The 20,628-nt window shown below is 36.9% G+C and overlaps 1 protein-coding gene across 2 annotated transcripts; it reads right to left on the bottom strand.

Annotated features, from left to right (window-relative positions):
- Positions 1–205: 205 nt before the first annotated feature.
- Positions 206–15,016, bottom strand: LOC133765699 (UDP-glucuronosyltransferase 2B14-like). Of its 2 annotated transcripts, none has more exons than XM_062199244.1 (6): positions 14,286–15,016; positions 12,871–13,015; positions 6,929–7,060; positions 5,276–5,363; positions 2,795–3,014; positions 206–485 (listed from the first exon to the last, which is right to left on the bottom strand). In XM_062199244.1, exons 1-6 carry the CDS (start codon positions 15,014–15,016, stop codon positions 206–208), a joined length of 1,596 nt encoding a protein of 531 aa, XP_062055228.1. The 2 variants fall into 2 exon arrangements, with proteins under 2 accessions (XP_062055228.1, XP_062055227.1); XM_062199243.1 differs by having other exon boundaries at positions 12,871–13,019; positions 14,290–15,016.
- Positions 15,017–20,628: the final 5,612 nt, after the last annotated feature.

The following is a 20,628-nucleotide window of genomic DNA, read 5'->3' as shown; positions in this document are numbered from 1 at the left end:
ATATTTGTATATATGCATGTAGAGTAATTTTATGAAAATTTCAGGAATTCAAATATCCAATCAAGAATAAAACATTTGGATGAATCAGGAAGCACAAGTCTCATAAAATGTATAGAATAATCTTGTCAGACATTGATCTATAGTGGCTGAAATAAAAAGAATGCTCTCAGCTCTCACTACTGCTAGCATTAGGTCTGAAAGAGGCTTAGTCTCTCTTTTTCTTATTTCCTGTCACAACAAACTTTTGACAAACAAACAAAAAACATTTTAGGATAAGGAAAGTAATGATTGTGACACAAGCCAGCAGGAACCCAATGACATCCAGGGAGTAGTACTGGAACCAGGTGAGGTCATGGGCTGCAACCCGAAGGTGTTTGGCTCCTTTATGGCGCATGACGTACTCGATCCAGAAGACTGCTCGGTCCAGGGGCTTCACAGGCTGATCATGGTGAATCCTTGATAATCTCATAACATTCTCTTTGTAGCTGATTAAAATCAACATACATTGTCTTATAAAATGAATTAGAAAACAGGGATCTACCTAACTTTCATGCAGTTGATAATGATTCATGTCATATAAAAATGGAAGAAAAATAATTTTCTTCAGTAATGATTATAGAGAGCTGAGTTGGTAGCCTGGAATTCATAGGGTGCACATAATTTCAGGATGCGAAGAGAGAACTTGAGAGAGAACAAGTATTTCTAACATCACAATATAGAAGGGCAAAAAAGAAACTAAAATGAAGCAATACTCAAGGGCAAAAAAGAAATAGAACTACAAAAACAATAGCAATTATTAGAGGAGCAATTCTTGAATTATCTTGGAAGTGATGTATGTGGGTCAAATTATTTCAGAATTTAGAGACATAAATAAGTCTATGACAGGGCTCAGATACATGTCTGGGTAAAATTAATACTAAGTTGCTATGTACCAAGAATTTGTATTAAGCTTAATCATTAATCAGTACATTAATTGTTACAACTATGAAGATAGGGAATTCAATGTCCTTTGAATCCTCATGCTGACACTAATTTGTTCCTTTTGTACATCTTTCTGTTCCTAGTTTTTGATTGCTAAATAGAAGGCCTAGGTATAGTATATTCCTTATCTGATTTTTCTTTGTTATAGTGCATTGATTCTGATAATACATTGAATTGTCTTCATCATATTGTGGAACAACAGTAAATGTTTTATATTATTGACATTGTATTTTTTGTTAGTGTGATTTTAGGATCTGGAGTGTATTCAATGCATTGCAGTTGCATTTTGTTTTGGTGTGACTTCATAGCATTGTAGCTGCATTTTAGTTGCTTTTGTGTACAGTGTTAAAATAATCGAGGAATAAAGGACAACACACAAAGGTTTATGTAGGGATGTGGCTTATGCATCTTAGACCACAAAAGGCTGTAGCTTGTCACTACAGCAATCACAGTGGAGGTAACTTCCATTCTTATTAATTAAAGCTTGTAGCTGGAGGACTGTTTTTCAGAGGAGTGCACTATTCCTGGTATATTTTGGTAATACAATTGTGAAAGGACAAAATGAATAAACTATACAGTATATTCAGAAAACTGGTACAATATATGTACAATATGACAGTTAAGAAGCTTGCTTCATTCGTTTCATTGCTTTTTTAGAAGTTAAAAATGTAGAACAACATCTATACTAGAGAGCTGTATTTTTCACATTAAATTAGCAAATAAAGGGTATACTGCTCTTCAAAAAAGAAAAAAAAATGTGGTCTCATTGTGCTCATTAGGATGAACAATAGATGTAATAAAATTAAAGTCACACTAATTGCATTTTTGTGTTTTTTTTAATACAACCAAATGATTTTAATTTGTCACTGATAATATGCACATCCCTGTAAATGTATCATTATTTTGTTTGCTTTCTTAAATATTACTTCAGGGGCCGGCACTGTGGTGCAGCAGCTTTAGCTACATCTCATATGGGCACTAGTTCAAGTCCCGTCTGTTGTACTTCCAATCCAGCTCTCTGCTTTGGCCTGAGAAAGCAGTAGAAGATGGCCCAAGTCCTTGGGCCCCTGTCCTCACATGGGAGACCCTGAAGAAACTCCTGGCTCCTGGCTTCGGATTGGTGCAGCTCTAGCTGTTGCAGCCATCTAGGGAGTGAATCAGCGGATGAAAGACCTCTCTCTCTCTCTCTCTCTTTCTATGCCACTGCCTCTCAGTAACTCTGCCTTTCAAATAAAATAAATAGATCTTTAAAAATATTACTTCAGTGTATATAAAAATATGTTTACATTTAAGAAATACGACACAATAGAGAAGCTCTCTGTAAGTGTAATCCCTTATAAACATATTTTCCTACTTTGTCTCATATGGAAACACCTTAGTGTTAATCACTAACTCTTATAATATAGAAGTGTACATCACTAACTCTTATCATATAGAAGTGTACATAAATTTTGAAGTTTGACAGAAGCATTATCTTTGATTTTACAAATAATATATTCTTATAACATTGTTTTAGATTTCAGCTCTGCTCCCAAGGATTCCTTGTAATCCTTTGTTAATGTCTTCAGTGACATTCCACATATTGGCTAATTCAAAATTTGTGCAATATCTTTAAACATCTGAAAATCATTCTATAAAATCATCAAAATTATTGTGGCACTCACAATGAATTATTGATGATTATCTTCCAACATTTAGCAAATCTGTACCCAACATGATGTCCAGGTTCATAATCAATGCTGCTCCCTTTGAACACAAGTAAAAATTTATCTATAAATACTATATAGTTTAAAAAAAGCAGGGAAATACTTACAAAGGATTGTTAATCACTGCCTTTAAAGCACTGAGCAAATTTGCATTTGACATTGTTTTCCAGTCCACTCTGACAGCTGCTCCCTTGGCTTTCATGTGGGCAATATTATCAGGTTGCTCCCCAAACAAAGGAATGCCCACCATAGGGATGCCATGGTGAATTGCCTCATAAATGCCACTGGTTCCACCATGAGTTATAAATGCCTTGGTTTTTGGATGACCTAGGATTGAGTGATTTTCAGTAATGTTATTAATTATGCATTCTACAAAGTAAGTGGGAAATACACAGTATATGTCACTAAAATGGACAATGTTCTCTATTTAAGATGTTATCAGTTGCCATGAAACTGTATCTAAGCTGCCTTCAAAAAGAAGAGGAAGAGCCACCTAAGTGCACTGGAGAAGTAAGGGAAGGCCACATGGAAGTGGTGGTGTGTGACGTCAGACTTGAACTCTATACAAGATTGACAAATCATCATGAAGAGGGACCACATTCTGGATGAAAGAACCTACATATTCTCAATGCCAAATAAAAGGTCAGGTGCGGGGGCCTGTGCTATGGTGTGGTGGGTAAGGCTGCCATCTGCAGTGCCGGCATCCCATACGGGTGTGGGTTCTAGTCCCAGCTGCTCCACTTCCCATCACACTCTGCTATGGCCTGGGAAAGCAGTAGAAGATGGTCCAAGTCCTTGGGCCCCTGCACCCACATGGGAGACTGGAAGAAGCTCCTGACTCCTGGCTTCAGATCGGTGTGGGGAGTGAACCAGCAGGTGAAGACCTCTCTCTCTCTCCTCTCTCTGTCTCTCCTTCTCCCTATGTAATTCTGGCTTTCAAATATATAAATAAATCTTTTTTAAAGGTCAAGTGCAGGTGAAAACATTTTCTCCAAAATGCTTAGTGCATTCACTGAGTCTAAAATGCAGGGTGTACAAGGTATCAGGGAGTGGCATTGTCACAGTGCTGGAATCAAAAGGAGAGCTCACACTTCATTTTTTTCATAATTTATTTGACAGGTAGAGTTAGATAGTGAGAGAGAGAGACAGAGAGAGAAAGATTTTCCTTCCGTTGATTCATCCCCCAAATGGCTGCTATGGCCGGCGCAGCGCCCATCCGAAGCCAGGAGCTAGGTGCTTCTTCCTGGTCTCCTGTGCGGGTGCAGGGGCCCAAACACTTGGCAGGGGCCCAAACACTTGGGTCATCCTCTACTGCCCTTCCGGGCCACAGCAGAGAGCTGGCCTGGAAGAGGAGCAACCGGCACTAGAACCTGGCACTCATGGGATGCCAGCGCTGCAGGCGGAGGATTAACCAAGTGAACCACAGTGTCGGCTCCAGCTCACACTTCATTTTAAAATGTGTTATAGGCTGGCATCGTAGCTCACTTGGTTAATTCTCTGCCTGCAGCGCTGGCATCCTATATGCGTGCCAGGTTCTAGTCCCGGTTGCTCCTCTTCCAGGCTAGCTCTCTGCTGTGGCCCAGAAGGGCAGTAGAGGATAGCCCAAGTGTTTGAGCTCCTGCACCCGCATAGGAGACCAGGAAGAAGCACCTGGCTCCTGGCTTCGGATGGGCGCTGCACCGGCCGTAGAGGCCATCTGGGGGTGAACCAACAGAAGAAAGATATTTTCTCTCTTTCTCTCCCTCTCACTGTCTGTAGTTCTACCTGTCAAATAAAAAAAAAAAAAAGTGTTATCACATCATGATAAAAGTTGTAGCTTTTTTTTTTTTTCATAGAAAATGCAGGATCATTCATAATGACAGATGAATGCTTTTCAGTGGCATTTGGAAAGTCCTATATTAGGAGAAAGAGCAAACATAATCAAAGAATTGGGAGTCAGTGAGACTACCCAGGAAATTATTAATTAATTAATTGGAAAGCGGGAATGACAGAGACATATATGTGTGCAGGGAAAGAGTGGGGCAGAGATGGAGGTAGGGAGAAAGAGAGAGACATTGGGAGAAAGAGAACTTCCTTCTACTCATTGACTTCCCAAGTGCCCACAACAGCTGGATGTGGGTTAGATGAAAGTCAGGAGCCAGGAACTCCATCCAGATCTACCATGTGGTTGATAGCAACTTAAGGATTTGAACCATCACCTGCTGTCTTTCAGGGTGCACATTAGCAGGAATTGGAAGTGATGGTAGAACTTGAACACAGGTTCTACAATATGGGACACTAGTCTTCCAACTATCCTAATCACTGAGCCAACTATCCCCAAGGAAATTATTGAAAAATTTTCTCTGAAGTAACTACATTTAGAATTAAGATATTTTTCATTCTGGTCACAAAGAAATTGATGTGAATAATAAAAAGCCATCTGTTATGATTCATTGTTATTTCCTGAAGAACTGGAAAATACAGGTGAAGACATTTTGTTGTATTTTTGAGTTTTTTCATAGTGAATATTTAATGAGTTTCCTGATAAACTATGATCATCCTGATTGGCTGTTACTCATATTTCTAGTATTTGTTCTCCAGAGTCTTACCAAGAAGGTCATTCTGGGGGATCCACTTATAAATCCGAGTATTGGGTCCCAAAGTTTCTGGTTTCTTCCCATTAAATCTCCAAAGAACCTGTTAGGTAAAGAAAGCACCTAATCCATAAATTGAATTTGAAATTACAGCACATTGGAATTCTAAAGAGATTGAGAGATCTCTTGCTAAGATCTTTGCCTTCCATAGAAAAGACAAAGAGAAGAGAGTTCAAATAATGACAACTAAAAGACCATGTTAATTAGTTTAGTACAAAGAGAAGTAACTCTTTTCCAATGATCTATACTTTTTAAATATATGTATATATAATTTCAGTCTTGACTTGCTAATTTAATATTAACATTTTCATCTTTTATAAAATAAAAATTGGAGTTTAACATATCCAGTGTTTCATGTCTTATTTCATTGGAATTGATATACTTTAAAAGTATAAAAGTTTAAAAGCAAACCTACCTCTGCAATTGTCTATGTGTGAGAAATAAATTAATTTTGTTTAGCAAATATATGTAATTATGTTTAACTTGTAGATTACACATTTTTAATCACTATTTCTAGGAAAAATTTCAAGGTGCATTTTTTAAATCAATCCATAGGCATTATTCCTATGACTAGGATTGGAAATTCTTTTTTTTTTTTTTAAGGATTTATTTATTTGAGAGATGGAGAGACAGAGAAAGAGATCTTCCATCAACTGGTTTATTTCTCAAATGGCTACAATTACCAGAGCTGGGCCAATCTGAAGCCAGGAGCCAGGAGCTGCTTCTGGATTTTCCACTCAGGTGCAGGGGCACAAGCACTTGGGCCACCCTCTGCTGCTTTCCCAGGCACATTACCAGGGAAGTGGATTGGAAGTGGAGTAACAGGTACTTGAAACAGCACCCATATTGGATGCCGGAGCCATAGGCGGAGGCTTAACCTACTATGCCACAGGGCTGGCCCCAGGAAATTTTTTAAATGTGGGAAAAAGACCCAGTTCTTAAATAACATAGTGGCTGAAAAAATCCATAATTGCTATGATGCTAAATTTTGTTCAATTTTCAACTCTTCTGTGATGCACTACCAAGCACTGGCAGCCAACATTGCTCATTTCTGCTATATTTGGACAATTTCCATGTCCAGTACCAAAATAAGACTCTGATTGTACTATCCACAAATTATCCACATAAACTGGAATATCATCTTAAAGTGTTGAATTTCTATTTGCTAATAAAAGTTAAAAATGGCTTCGGATTACCAGCAAAATATTAACAAGGTTATATCAGCTAGAAAACTAAAAATGTTGTTCGTAAATAAAAAGATCAACATTTAAGTCCTTTCTGGTAGCAGCTGCAAGAAAAACAAGCAAGTGACAGGACAGAATTTGGTGACTTGTGTTCCTGCGGTACCTGCTGTACCACAGCTGTACACTGCATCTGTTCAATATATTTCTTTCTGATCATAATGTTAGTATCAAAATTAACAATCAAAACACTCTCTATGCTCCTTTTGCACCTGTCAAGTAGAGTTGCTTTCAAATTGATATCTTAGATAAATTAGAACTATTATATCAATTTACCTTTCACACAGGAAGATTCTATAATAAGACCTTTTGTAGAGTTTAACAGACTCATTCAGTAGCCACCCACCATTAGGACACTTTTTCTAACCTTTTGTGGAAGCTGGGCAAAAGCAGTTGCAAACATATTTGCCCTTTCTTCTGTCATGTTGCTGACCATGGACCCCAGGGAAAACACCACAATTCCCTCTTCTCCAGAGCTCTGAACAAAGTCTTCCATTTCCTGTGAAGAGAAAATTGTCTGTCACAAAGAAAGCAACATTGCAACAAACAATATTGAAAGGGTTGGTGGAAACAACAGAGGAAGGACTATTAAGACATTAGAATAGTGGCTGTGGTAAAATGTGTACTAGGCAAAATTTTCCATCTGAGTCATTTCAAAGTGCACAGGTGGTAGTGTTAAGACAGGTCACAATAGGCACACTATAGTACACATGTAAGAAATGATAAACTTATTTTTATAATCTTTTTTCATTCTACAGAAAAAATATGATCTTAATTTATCTTCTTTGGTCCCTTGTTTTCAAGCAAACTTCCTATTTTGGCTGATTTACTGTTAATGTGGGTTCTTTGTTAAAACCATTATACTGTTGTGATTTACACATAAAGAAGTTTAATCATTCCTTAGTATTAGGTTTAAGCTACTTCCATTGGTTACCTTTATAAATAGCTTTTATGACTATTAATTTTGCATATCTTAATTACTTTTGTCTGCATAGTTTCATGTGAGTATCTTGTACAGCCAAAGAGTATAAATATTTAAAAAACTTGATGCAGTCTGTTAAATTCCTTCTTTTTTTAAAAAAGGGATTATCTGATAATTTGATAATTAATGGAAAAGCAAATTATCTGGAGAGAGAGAGAGAGATTTCTAACACAGAACAAGAGGGCCAACTTTCCAGTCTTTGACTTGGATTCAAAGGTGTGCAACTGAGTAACAACAGGTTTAATCAGTAATTATCATCACATTACTACCCACCCATTGTCCTGCTTTTCCTTGTCCTCCTCTCCCTGCCCCAACACAATCACTCTCACTTTAGACAAATCAAGAATTCATTAAACATAGAGAAATGCTGTACAGAACTTTTGATAATGTTACCTCAGTCTTAGGACCTGTAAAAGTTACTAAAGTTACCATATAAAGCCGAATCTATTTGCACTAAAAATTGATATTGGTTTTATATCAGTTTCATGTTGCTGTAATAAAATGGTAGTTAAGAAGCATCTCTTGAGAAATAATGCAATACAGCATTAAAATTATCTACTTTCTATGTATGTCCTTATGGTGTGATATGAATCTAAAATAGATTACCTTCTTGTGTTCCTTTATAAGGACCACCACCTGTTAACAAAATCCTATTTCAATTAAACTAAAGGCCCTTATCAGGTACAGGTGATACAAATTCTTAGCTCTTCATTCCAAATGCAATGAGCATGTCCCCTATTCTCACTCCATCAGGCAGTTGTGATGCTGAGAATCAAGTTCTCCAAAGGAGTTTTACCAAGGGGTCCTATGGGATTGAGATCAGGCAGAAAACACCTGCAGTGAGAAGGTAAACCATCCCTTTCATGTTTGATATAAACCTGGGATCTCATGAGGAATGATGCAATGCAGTGTTGAAAACAAGTAAAACTGGATTTGGCTAAAGATATTTTGAGAGCCAAACATTTATGTTGCTGAGGAATGGCTGAAGATCCTCAAGGCTTACAAACAAACCTTAGCCTTCATCTGTTCATCTTATTGTCAAAACTTATACATTGGTTTTTTAAATGTATCTATAGAAATTTTGCCTCTGACTTCACTTGAGAATGTAATCTTTTTTTTTATTAAACTTTTATTTAATGAATATAAATTTCCAAAGTATAGCTTATGGGTTACAATGGCTTCCCCCCTCCCATAACTTCCCTCCCGCCCGCAACCCTCCCCTTTCCCGCTCCCTCTCCCCTTCCATTCATGTAAAGATTCATTTTCAATTCTCTTTATATACAGAAGATCAGTTTAGTATATATTAGGTAAAGATTTCAACATTTTGCCCACATAGCAACGTAAAGTGAATAAACTACCATTGGATTACTAATTATAGCATTAAATAGCAATGTACAGCACATTAAAGACAGAGATCCTACATAATTTTTTTTTCAAATTAATTAATTTTCTATGCCATTTCCATTTTAACACCAGGTTGTTTTTTTTTTTTTTCATTTCCAATTCTCTTTATGTACAGAAGATCAATTCGGTATATAATTAGTAAAGACCTCATCAGTTTGTGCCCACACAGAAACACATAGTATGAAAATACTGTTTCAGTACTAGTTATAGCATCACTTGGCTTTAGACGACACATTAGGGACAGATCCCACATGGGGTGTAAGTACACAGTGACTCCTGTTGCTGATTATTAGAGAGCATTGGAGAAACCCTGCAAGATATAGGCACAGGCAAAGACTTCCTGGAAAATACTCCAACAGCACAGGCAGTCAAAACCAAAATTAACATTTGGGATTGCATCAAATTGAGAAGTTTCTGCACTTCAAAAGAAACAGTCAGGAAAGTGAAGAGGCAACCAACAGAATGGGAAAAAATATTCGCAAACTATACTACAGATAAACCAGAATCTACAAAGAAATCAAGAAACTCCACAACAATAAAACAAACAACCCACTTAAGAGATGGGCCAAGGACCTCAATAGACATTTTTCGAAAGAGGAAATCCAAATGGCCAACAGACACATGAAAAAATGTTCAAGATCACTAGCAATCAGAGAAATGCAAATCAAAACCACAATGAGGTTCCATCTCACCCCGGCGAGAATGGCTCACATTCAGAAATCTACCAACAACAGATGCTGGAGAGGATGTGGGGAAAAAGGGACACTAACCCACTGTTGGTGGGAATGCAAACTGGTTAAGCCACTATGGAAGTCTGTCTGGAGATTCCTCAAAAAGGGAGAATGTAATCTTAATCTGTTGGAAATTCACTTTCCATTGAATGGGTTTAAATCTAATACATTAGAAACACTTTAGGTAATTAAATGTATAAGTAAAAACAGCAAAATGTAGCAATAATGTCAACAGTCCACATTAGTTCTAATTCAGTAAGTGCCAGTGACATTTTATTCTGTTACTTACTTTTATTTTTATGACACATACAAATTATACATACATACAGGTGCCATGTATTATATTATATTCAAATCAGTGTTTATGGTCAAAATGTTACAAATCATTTCTCTTAGCTTTTTTCCCTAAGCTTTATTTATTTGTTTTAAAGACAGATTTACACACATAGAGAGAGACACAGAGAGAGAGGAAGATATCTTACAACCACTGATTCACTCCCCAAATGGCCTCAACAGCTTGGGACTGGGCCATGCTGAAGCCAAGGAGCCTAGAACCTTGCTGCCAGGTTTCCTATGTAGGTTTCAGGGTTACAAGTATTTGGGACAACTTCCTCTACTTTCTCAGTTGCATTCGCAGGGAGCTGGATCAGAAGTGAAGCAACCTGGGCTTGGACCAGTGTTCATATAGGATGCCATTGTCACATGCAGCAGCTTAACCTGCTGTGCCAAAACACCAGGCCCTCTCCTAACTTTTAAAAAAGTGCTTATTTCAGTTCTTTTCATCTACCTGAAAGGCAGAGTGACAGAGAAAGGGAGAGAGAGAGGGAGAGTGGAAGAGAGGGAGAGAGAGATAGAGAGATAAAGAGAGATCGTCGATATCTTGGTTCACTCCCACAAATGCCTACAGCAACCAGACCTGGGCCAAGCTGAAAACCAAGAGCACAGAACTCCATCTGAGTTCCCCACAGGGATGAAAGGGTCCACGCACTTGAGCCATCATCTGCTGCCTCACAGTATACATTAGCAAGAAGCTGGAACAGAAATGTAGCGCCCAGGACTTGGACCTGCACTCCAATATGGGATGAAGCCACCCCATAAATGGCATCTTGACCTGCTGTACCACGATGCCCATCCCCAGCATTTTTATTTAGAAAAATATTTAGAAAAATGACAAGTGCATTATAATTTTATTTATTTTTCTTTTTTTTATTTTATTAAACTTTTATTTAATGAATATAAATTTCCAAAGTATAGCTTGTGGGTTACAATGGCTTCCCCCCTCCCATAACTTCCCTCCCGCACGCAACCCTCCCCTTTCCCGCTCCCTCTCCCCTTCCATTCATGTAAAGATTCATTTTCAATTCTCTTTATATACAGAAGATCAGTTTAGTATGTATTAGGTAAAGATTTCAACATTTTGCCCCCATAGCAGCGTAAAGTGAATAAACTACCATTGGATTACTAATTATAGCATTAAATAGCAATGTACAGCACATTAAAGACAGAGATCCTACATAATTTTTTTTTCAAATTAATTAACTTTCTATGCCATTTCCATTTTAACACCAGGTTGGTTTTTTTTTTTCATTTCCAATATTTTTCTTTTTTAAAATTTATTTATTTATTTGAAAGGCAGAATTATGGATAGGCAGAGGCAGAGAGAGAGAGAGAGAGGTCTTCTATACCCTGGTCTTCTATACGTGCAATGGCTAGAACTGGGCCGATCTGAAGCCAGGAGCCAGGAGCTTCCTCTGGGTCTCCCTTGTGAGTGCAGGGGCCCAAGAATTTGGACCATCTTCTACTGATTTCCCAGGCCATAGCAGAGAGCCAGATCACAAGTGGAGCAGCTGGGATGCGAACTGGAGCCCATGTGGGATGCCGGCACTGCATGCTATGACTATTGGAACATATTTCTCTGTTATCTGTTGCCTGATTTCCTAAAACCATCTTATTCATCACTCCTCCAGAGCCATTCATCTCTCTGAAATCTAATCCAATAATTACATCTTCAACACTTTTTTCTTTTTAAAGAAAACCTGATCCTATCTTTCCCTAACTCAACTCTTTTCTGTTGTCCTCTCCTCAACACACCTAACTGCATATTTTAAGCTAGTTCCTATTTTAGATACCAAATTACCTCTCTACTGAAATCAGCCTCTTTACTCATCTTACTCCTAAAGTAGTAGCTCTTGGGGCTGGCACTGTGGCTTAGTGTGCTAAGCCTCTGCCTGCAGCACTGGCATACCATAGGAGTGCCGGTTCGTGTCCCGACTGCTCCTCTTCTCATCCAGCTCTCTGCTGGTTGCCTGGGAAAGCAGTGGAAGATAGCACAGGTTCTTGGACCCCTGCACCCCTGTAGGGGACCTGGAAGAAGCTCCTGGCTTCGGAACAGCTCAGCTCCGGCCATTGCAGCTGTTCGGGGAGTGAACCAGCTGATGGAAGAGCTTTCTCTTGGTCTCTCACTCTCTGTAACTCTGCTTCTCAAATAAATCAACAAAATCTTTTAAAAATAAAGTAGTAGCTCTTGGGAAATGTCTCCACAACTCTGTACACTTTTGTTTTTTTGTGTTTTACTTTTCTTTATTCCTTACAGTGATTTTTGCACATATTTCATATCTCTCTTTTATTATCAGTGACTCTGGGATGTTTCCTATGAGGCAAATAGGACATTCTCTCAACATCGTCATTCTTCCTATTTTAGTCTATGTATCCTACAGTCTAACTCCCCAATAGAATGTTAGGTATTAGAGGAAAGCAAAAAACTGTCTAACCTGCTTCTGTATATGTCCAACACATTTCTGTTATATTCTAGTTACTTTACAGATGTACATTGAAAGAATGAGTTGTTAATTTCATACATGTAGAATAATAAAAGTCTTAATTTAATTGTCAGTATTTTCAGAGTCTCCCAGGTATTCCACATTATTCTGAAATGATAATGAAATCTGGATATTTGTCATAGTGTAGAAATATACAATAGGACTTCACAAAGTTCATGGGGAGTATGCACTGTATTCTAATTCAAAAATTTTGTGAACATTTTGAAGTTCCTACATGAATTTCTGATAGTCAAGATGTTTTACCCAGTGTCCAATATCTCTTCCTGGGTCAAATTCTCTAAATGAAAAATACAGAGTCATTTCCACTGAAAATGGAAAGCAAACAAAACATGTGAACAAAGAATGTATTTACCTTAGGAAGAGGTTTGGCAGGTTTGCAATGGAGCCCTCCAACAAATTCAAAGTTTGGTAAGAGGGGGCGGGGAAACTCCAAATCCCAATAGCTTCGAATGAGCCACATATCAGCTTTCCCCACTAGCTCAGAGAATCTAACAGGTCTTCCTGGACAGAGGACAAAGAAGAAATTGGACAGTGTTCACATGAAGCACATGTGAAGAATATGAGGGGATACTATGTAATGTTACCTCAGGATATTTACAATCTTAAGTTGTCATTAAAATAGGCCAATATAAAATTAAACATGCATTTGTTTTCCTTCTAAACTTGAAGTGGCGATGGCAGATATAAACATCGATTGTAATTACAGAATCAAATGATTCCTCCATGGTCCCAGCCAGAGTACTCAGTCCAGTTTCTACAATTTAGCAAACTGGTCCCTGATCCCTAATTTTCTAGGTTCATTCGGAGGGTTTTGAGTATGGCTAAAGCTTTACACCTGTGACTGCCTTTGGTTTGCATTAGGAGTGTAAGACTTATCCACTTAATATTTGCATGTAAATCTACGTAATACCACAAGGAAATTTTTAATTTATAAAAACAAAGAATTGTGTTCACTCCTATTTTGCTTCATTTTTCTAAAAAATTTAAAAAGTAGACTGATTACATATACGTTCACACATGTAAAAGCTAAGTCCTATACAAATGATTTTTAAGGACTTAATGAAGGAATGTAGCTTTTACTTTATAGGCAGCTAGAATAAAACTCTGTATGTATAAATTTTTGAAAATTATTTATATGTTAAAAAATGTATTTCCAGAAAAGAAAGCGATTTCCTCAATTGTCACATAGGTTCTTGTACTAGAAGTATGTGCAACAATTCAATCTACTTGTCTCCATGCATTAATATAATAGGGTTTTGTACTAGCATAATGTGAAAATGTCTAGTAAAATGGACATAGATTTACTGAGAGAAATCCTCAGTACTTCACCTGTTACTGGAGTGTCATGTCCTAGTGATGAGCCACTGACTTCTCTTATTTTCACTTTTTTTAAATTTTTATTTAATAAATGTAAATTTCAAAAGTACAACTTTTGGATTATAGTGTTTTTTCCTCCCATAACCACTCTCCCACCCTCAAACCATCCCATCTCCTACTCCCTCTCCCATCCCATTCTTCATTAAGATTCATTTTTAATTATCTTCATATACAGAAGATCAACTTAGTATATACTAAGTTGCCACTGACTTCTAACAGGTACTGTAACGTGACCCTTTCCATAACATTTTTGAGACCAATAGCTCTTTTTATACTTTCATTTCATTATTTCACGTATAAAAGGAAATTCCTCTGATTTTTATATTCATACAAATTTGCCTACAAAGTCACAGAAAGTTAAAACTTCACAGCATCAATTAAAACCATGACTTACCTAGTACTTCACTGTAAAACTTATCCCATCTCCTCTCATTAAAAGTTTGGAACCAAAAGTCAAAATAAAGCAAGCATAGCATATTTTGAACTCTCTCCATGAATGTCATTCGGCCAGTTAAACCTGACAGGATAATAGGTACGTAGGAAGGAGGCACATGCAGCCCTCCGCTGTACTTCTCCATAGTGTAGCCCGGAAAGAAGCGGAGGCTGTACACGAAGGGCACTTTGAGCAGTTCAGCCAGCAGCTCAGCTCCAGGATTGATGGCATCTGCAAGGACAACATCGAACTTCGATTCCTGCAGTTTTGTCATGAGTTTCTTGTTCAAAATTATGTCTCTGCAGATATTTTCATAAACATCAGAATATTTTGGAAAGAATTTTTCCAGTATGAAAAAATGATCCCAATATGAATCTAGTGACATATTATATAGTGCATTATTGATCCAATACATGAAAAAATCCTTCATTTCCTCTTTAGCATACGATGTAGGAAAAGTTTCAAATTTAATTCCAGGTGGTTCATTGGGATCAATTAAAATAGAAGCTGAAGATCTCAGAACAGTTACTTCATGACCTCGCTGGACAAGTGTGTCCAGGATTGTTTTTATATTGAGCCAATGACTGTACTCCACATGCCACACTAGCACCTTCCCACAACTCCCAGAGCTGAAGAAGTAACTCAGCTGTAGCAGCAGCAGCAGAACTGAGATGTGTTTTACAGACATCCCAGTGAAATGAAATGCTTCCTCTGCAATTGTTATTGCTTTCTGTCACTTTCCTTGCTTATATCCAAGAAGCAATTTATCAAATAGTTAAAATATAACTTGTATTGGCCAATACATCATATGAACAATTAGAGCTTGTCGACCTGGATGGCAGGTGGAAAAGCAAAGTTAAATGATGTTGTGTTTATGTGAGTGTTTTTAGTGTTTCTATTTTGCTTAAGTGCTTTGACCTATTTCTAAGGTGATGACCTACATGTGTAAGGCACTTGTGTTATGCAAGAGAGTTTAGAGCTCTGCCAAGAGCAGTGGCAAGTGAAGGGTGACTTGCGTCTGCTGTCTCCCTGACACAGAACTAGAAACAAAGTAATTATGCACTGATCCACTTGGGTAGCATGGGTCAAGGGATTTATTTTACATATAAACTTTGATAAAACATAATTCAGGCACATACATATCAATTCAGTGTACAATTCAAGATTTTTCTGTATTTTTCATGAATTTATAGCTATCATCACTATCAATTTTTGAGCATTTCATCACCCCAAAATAAGCCCTGACCACTTTATCCTTTGTGCCCTTCCCCCACACTCCAGTTTCTAGTTCCTTCAGCCCTAGGAAACCACTAATTTGCTTTATGATTCTATAGCTTTGTCTACTGTGGGCATTTCATGTAAATTGATTGATATAGCACAGGGGGCAGCAGCACTGGCACATGTCTCTGTGAGTGCCATCACTACTTGAGGAGTAAATTTTTAACTTGTGGGCTTAGTTTGCTTCTCTCATCATGAAATGCCCAGTTTTTGAGTGAGCTGGACAGTGACATTTTTATTTTATTTTATTTATTTGACAGATAGAGTTACAGACAGTGAGAGAGAGAGAGAGACAGAGAGAGGTCTTCCTTCTGTTGGTTCACTCTCCAAATGGCGGCAACGGCCAGCGCTGTGCCGATCCGGAGCCAGGAGCCAGGTGCTTCTCATGGTCTCCCATGCGGGTGCAGGGCCCAAACACCTGGGCCATCCTCCACTGCCCTCCCGGGCCACAGCGGAGAGCTGGACTGGAAGAGGAGCAACTGGGACTAGAACCTGGCGCTCATATGGGATGCCGGTGCCTCAGGCGGAGGATTAACCAAGTGAGCCATGGCGCCGGCACCATGGACAATGATATTTTTAGGAGTTCGAATTCTCAGTGTGCTGTGCCTAGTTGAATCCCTCCCTGTGGTAGAAATAGAGCTGGATGAAAGAAAGGAGACACATCTCTGTTGTTCTAAAATTTAGCTGCTGTAACACAGCAAGGCTGTCTGTGAGAATGACTAGGGGCCGATACCCAATGTGGCTGACAGGGACTGTGGCTGATGATCACCAACAACTGTGAGCTGTGGGAGAAGTAGCCCGTTGGTCCAGGCTGCAGTTACCTGCAGTGCACTTGCTGTGTCACTGGCTAGGAAGGTGGGAGGAGAGGAAGCTGGCCAGGGTAAATAGCACAAGCTCTCATTGTTTAAAATTATAAAGTCTTTGAATCTCTGTGTCTGTCTCTCTCTCTCTCTTTTTCTGTCTCACTTTTTATGGAGTATGCATTAGGAAAATTCCCAGAGGCATTAAATGGCTATTTTTTAAATAATTTTCACTAGTTATACTTGAGAACTCATCCATGAGAGAAGTGGATTTTTCAAGGATTTCTTGTTGGCTTTCTGTCTACATTCATAAAAACTGTATGAATCTAGATTTTCACAAGCATGTGAATCTTTAATAATTTTTGCATTAAATTCACTCATATATACTTAAAATTTGAAATGCATGTCTTAAAAAAAGATCCCATGTGTATCTAACAAATAATATGACAGATTCCTTGTCGGTTCAAGCATTCCAAAAGATATTGATTGATTAAATAGTGTAACATGATAATTCATACTTTATTTGACCAATTAATTTTTATTTTGAGTCACAAAACATAGCATTATATTATGCTTGCTGTACTTGTCTGTTTTTCCCATGTTAAAATTTTGGAATTGATATGTAAAGTGCACTCATGAACAGGAATAAGTAGGTCCTTCTTGCGTTTCTGCTTTCTCCTTTAAGCTAGAATTGGTTATGCAGATTAAGGCTTGTGGTTAACATAAATGATTGAGACTTTACTACATAAGTGGTTACAGAAAAATATTAATATGTATATACAAAATAGCAGAATACTTTCTCTGATTATTCATCAAGAGATTTGTTATTTGTGAAGGTTTAAATTCAATATATTATCTTGTTTAATAAGATGGCAATAATAGCATATTTTAAAGCTGATGTTAAAATCTTAAATGTATCACTAATGTATTTGTCATGTTTAAGCATGACCAAATATATATATATATATATATAAGATTAATATAAAATACAGTCTAAGTGAGGAAATGTAATACTTAGAAAAGTTGACTTAGTATGTATATACTGTGGTCTTTTAAAAAAGTTTATTTTGTATTTTAATCCAAATATTACAATTGTATAAACAGATTATTTACAATACATTATGATATATGTATACAATGTGGGATGATGGAATTCAGCTTATCACATTATCATACCATTGTCCTCCTGTGCTTATTTCTTGTGATGAGAACATTTGAAATTTATTCTTAACAAATACATGACTCTTAACTGTGGTTGCCATGATGTGTAACTGATCCCTAAAACTTTCTTTTCACTCAGCTGGAACTGTTGGTTTGTTCACTTTGACCAAATGTCACCACTCTACCCTTTGCATCTACAATTTAGAGTGTTTCAGATTTTCATATGAGTGAGATCATGGTAGTGTTTGTCTTTCTGTGCCTGGGTTATTTCTGTAAGGTAATGCCCTCCAGCTTCATCCATGTTATAAAAATGATGGAATTTCATTCTGTTTTTAGTTGCATTATGTTTCCATCTGTATTTCATTCTATCCTAACTCTTGTAACCTTTATCTTCTTTTAATAATTGATTAACTCAATTCCAAAGATCCCTTCTCCAAGCTAGAAATTTTGATTAATTTTTACCAATTTATCTGACCTTCACATTTCTTTGGCTGTCACCGTAAGTTCTCATGACTTAGGATTTTAGATTTTCTAAAAACAAAAAATTTGCCCTTTGTAAATTCTCTACCCTACATAATCAGCAGAAAATCATCATAAGATAAAATGAATTCAATATGTGAACAAAAGATCTAATTGATTTGAAGCATAAGATGATCTATCAGATTAATAATTAGGGATTTATAAAATTAATTTTCATATACAAATGTTCCTAACTTAGGTTGAAGTTATCATAAGAATGCATTTAATACACCTAACCAAAGAGCATCAAAGTTTTACAATACATTACTTTGTAGATTCTTGATCATTTCCTCCTTTGATCATTTGGCCCACTGGAAACTGTGGACTCCTGCCACTGCATACTATCAAGAGTATTCATATGACATACCTCTAGGCTAGGAAATGGTTACAATTCAAAGTATAATTTTTGAAGTTTGCCATTCAAAGTATAATATTGTTTTCACATCATTGTAAAGTAAAAAAAAATCATGTCAAAATATTGTAAGATGAAGAACAACTAAACATTGAGTTGGTAAAAATTTATATTCATCAAAGGTGAGGTACCAAGTAACTTGGCATTCTGTTGCTGGTTTGAAAAATGTGTGGGATTGTTAGAAGAATATACGGTGGCCCAACAAAATAAACTTACTCAAACCCATACTGATCTTCTAGTACTGAAATAAAAAATGCAAACAACAGAAATATAAATTTCGAACATGCATTTGAATTTTAGGAAAGTGGCTGCCAGCTGGGCTGCAAAGCCAATGGGTCCGTCTCAGCTTTCTTTTGTCAGGAGCTGTTTATGCTCTTTATTTAAGAATTTTAACTTCATTTTCTTTTTTCTTCTTTTTAAATTATATTTATTTATTTGAAAGATGGAGTTACAGAGAGAAAGATTGAGAGCAACAGATTTTCCATCCACTGAATGACTCCCCAAATGGCCACAATGGCCTAGACTGGGCCAGGCTGAAACCAGGAGCTTCTTCTGGGTTTCCTACATGGTGCAAGGGCCCCAGCATCTGGGCCATGTTCTGCTGCTTTCCCAGGCACATTATCAGGGAGCTGCATTGGAAATGGAGTAGCTGGGACTAGAATGGGCACCTCTAGAGGATGCTGGTGCTGCAGATGGCAGCCTAGACCACTGCCACAACAGCAGTCCCACAACCTTATTTTCAAGAGAAGCCATGCCTTGTACTCATATGAATCTTACCACGATGCAGTGTCCAAATATACAGTCTTTGAGATACTAGCAAATGAGAATTTTGAATTATTGTTATTTTCTGTAATAGTTTTTACTTTATTGTCTCTTGAGTCCAAATATAACTTTGTGATGCTGAATCTAGATCTTGTAAGCATTTATCTCTTTTCATTAGGTTGACTTTTGAGCTTCATTAATAGTTCCTGGAGGGACTCTTCTAGTTGATGGATGCAAAACATAGGTCCCACTCTTCTTTACTTTTATTTGGTATTACTTTTGGTTACTATTGAAGTATAAGGACATATGTGTAAAGGAATACTAAAGAACACTACATTTCAGAGAACCATTTGTTAAAGCATAGTAAAATATATACTTCAATAATACAAGAAAATTTTATTTACTATATTTGCATTATTTATACTTAGTAAACCTTTCATTTCACATGGATTGAAGAAATTTCTTATACAGTTAGTTTGTGACATAGATGGATTCATCTACACATATTATTTTCAAGATTAAGTTTATATTCATTTGATTTTTGTCTTCAACTTCTGTTGTTTTCCCACTTTCCTGCCTTGTAGTAGAAAACATATTGTATGAAATAGTTATAATAAACCTTCCAAATTTAGAAAGACATAGACATACAGTCCCATCAAGGCTAAAGGACTCTAAGTATTTGTTAAAAGAAAATCTTTTCTGAAGTTCATTATAATGAAATTCTCAAAAAAAAAGAAGTACAAAGGATAAAAAAAAAAGTAAGATAAAATTATCAAGTTGCTTATACAGCGGTTTCCATTAGAATAATTGTAGACTTCCCATCTGAAATCTTAGAGGCCAGGAGAAAATCTGAGGCAATGCAAAGAAAAGTAAATATAGCCAAGAGTACTATAGCCAGCAAAGTTGTCCTCCATAAATGTAAAAGCTGTAAAGACCTACATCATGAGGAAAAATGGAATGAATTCATCACTATACACCTGTCCCTACGAGAAATGCATAAGAGTCCTCATTAATGATCATGAAAACTTGAAACAAATGTTAATAGTGAATCAGACACACAAATGAGAAATGAAAAACATGTAAGCATTCATATTTCTTTTACTTCTATTTGGATTTGATTTTTCATATTTATTTAAGGTGTTCCTTATTTGTACCTATTAGTACTATAATTTCATAGCATTTTCTTCTGCTTTTAAGGTTTTGATATCGGGATTATGTTGATCTGTTAAAATTAATTGGAAAGTATTTGATCTTGCTCTATTTTCTGAAAGTCTTTATTATTGAGCTATTATTTCTTTTAAAAATGTTTAGTAGAGCCGGCGCCGTGGCTCAATAGGCTAATCCTCCGCCTTGTGGCACCAGCACACC

This window comes from Lepus europaeus, chromosome 8, assembly GCF_033115175.1.
Source record: "Lepus europaeus isolate LE1 chromosome 8, mLepTim1.pri, whole genome shotgun sequence".
NCBI classification, from domain to species: domain Eukaryota; kingdom Metazoa; phylum Chordata; class Mammalia; order Lagomorpha; family Leporidae; genus Lepus; species Lepus europaeus.
This window is presented reverse-complemented; position numbering and strand designations above follow the sequence as displayed.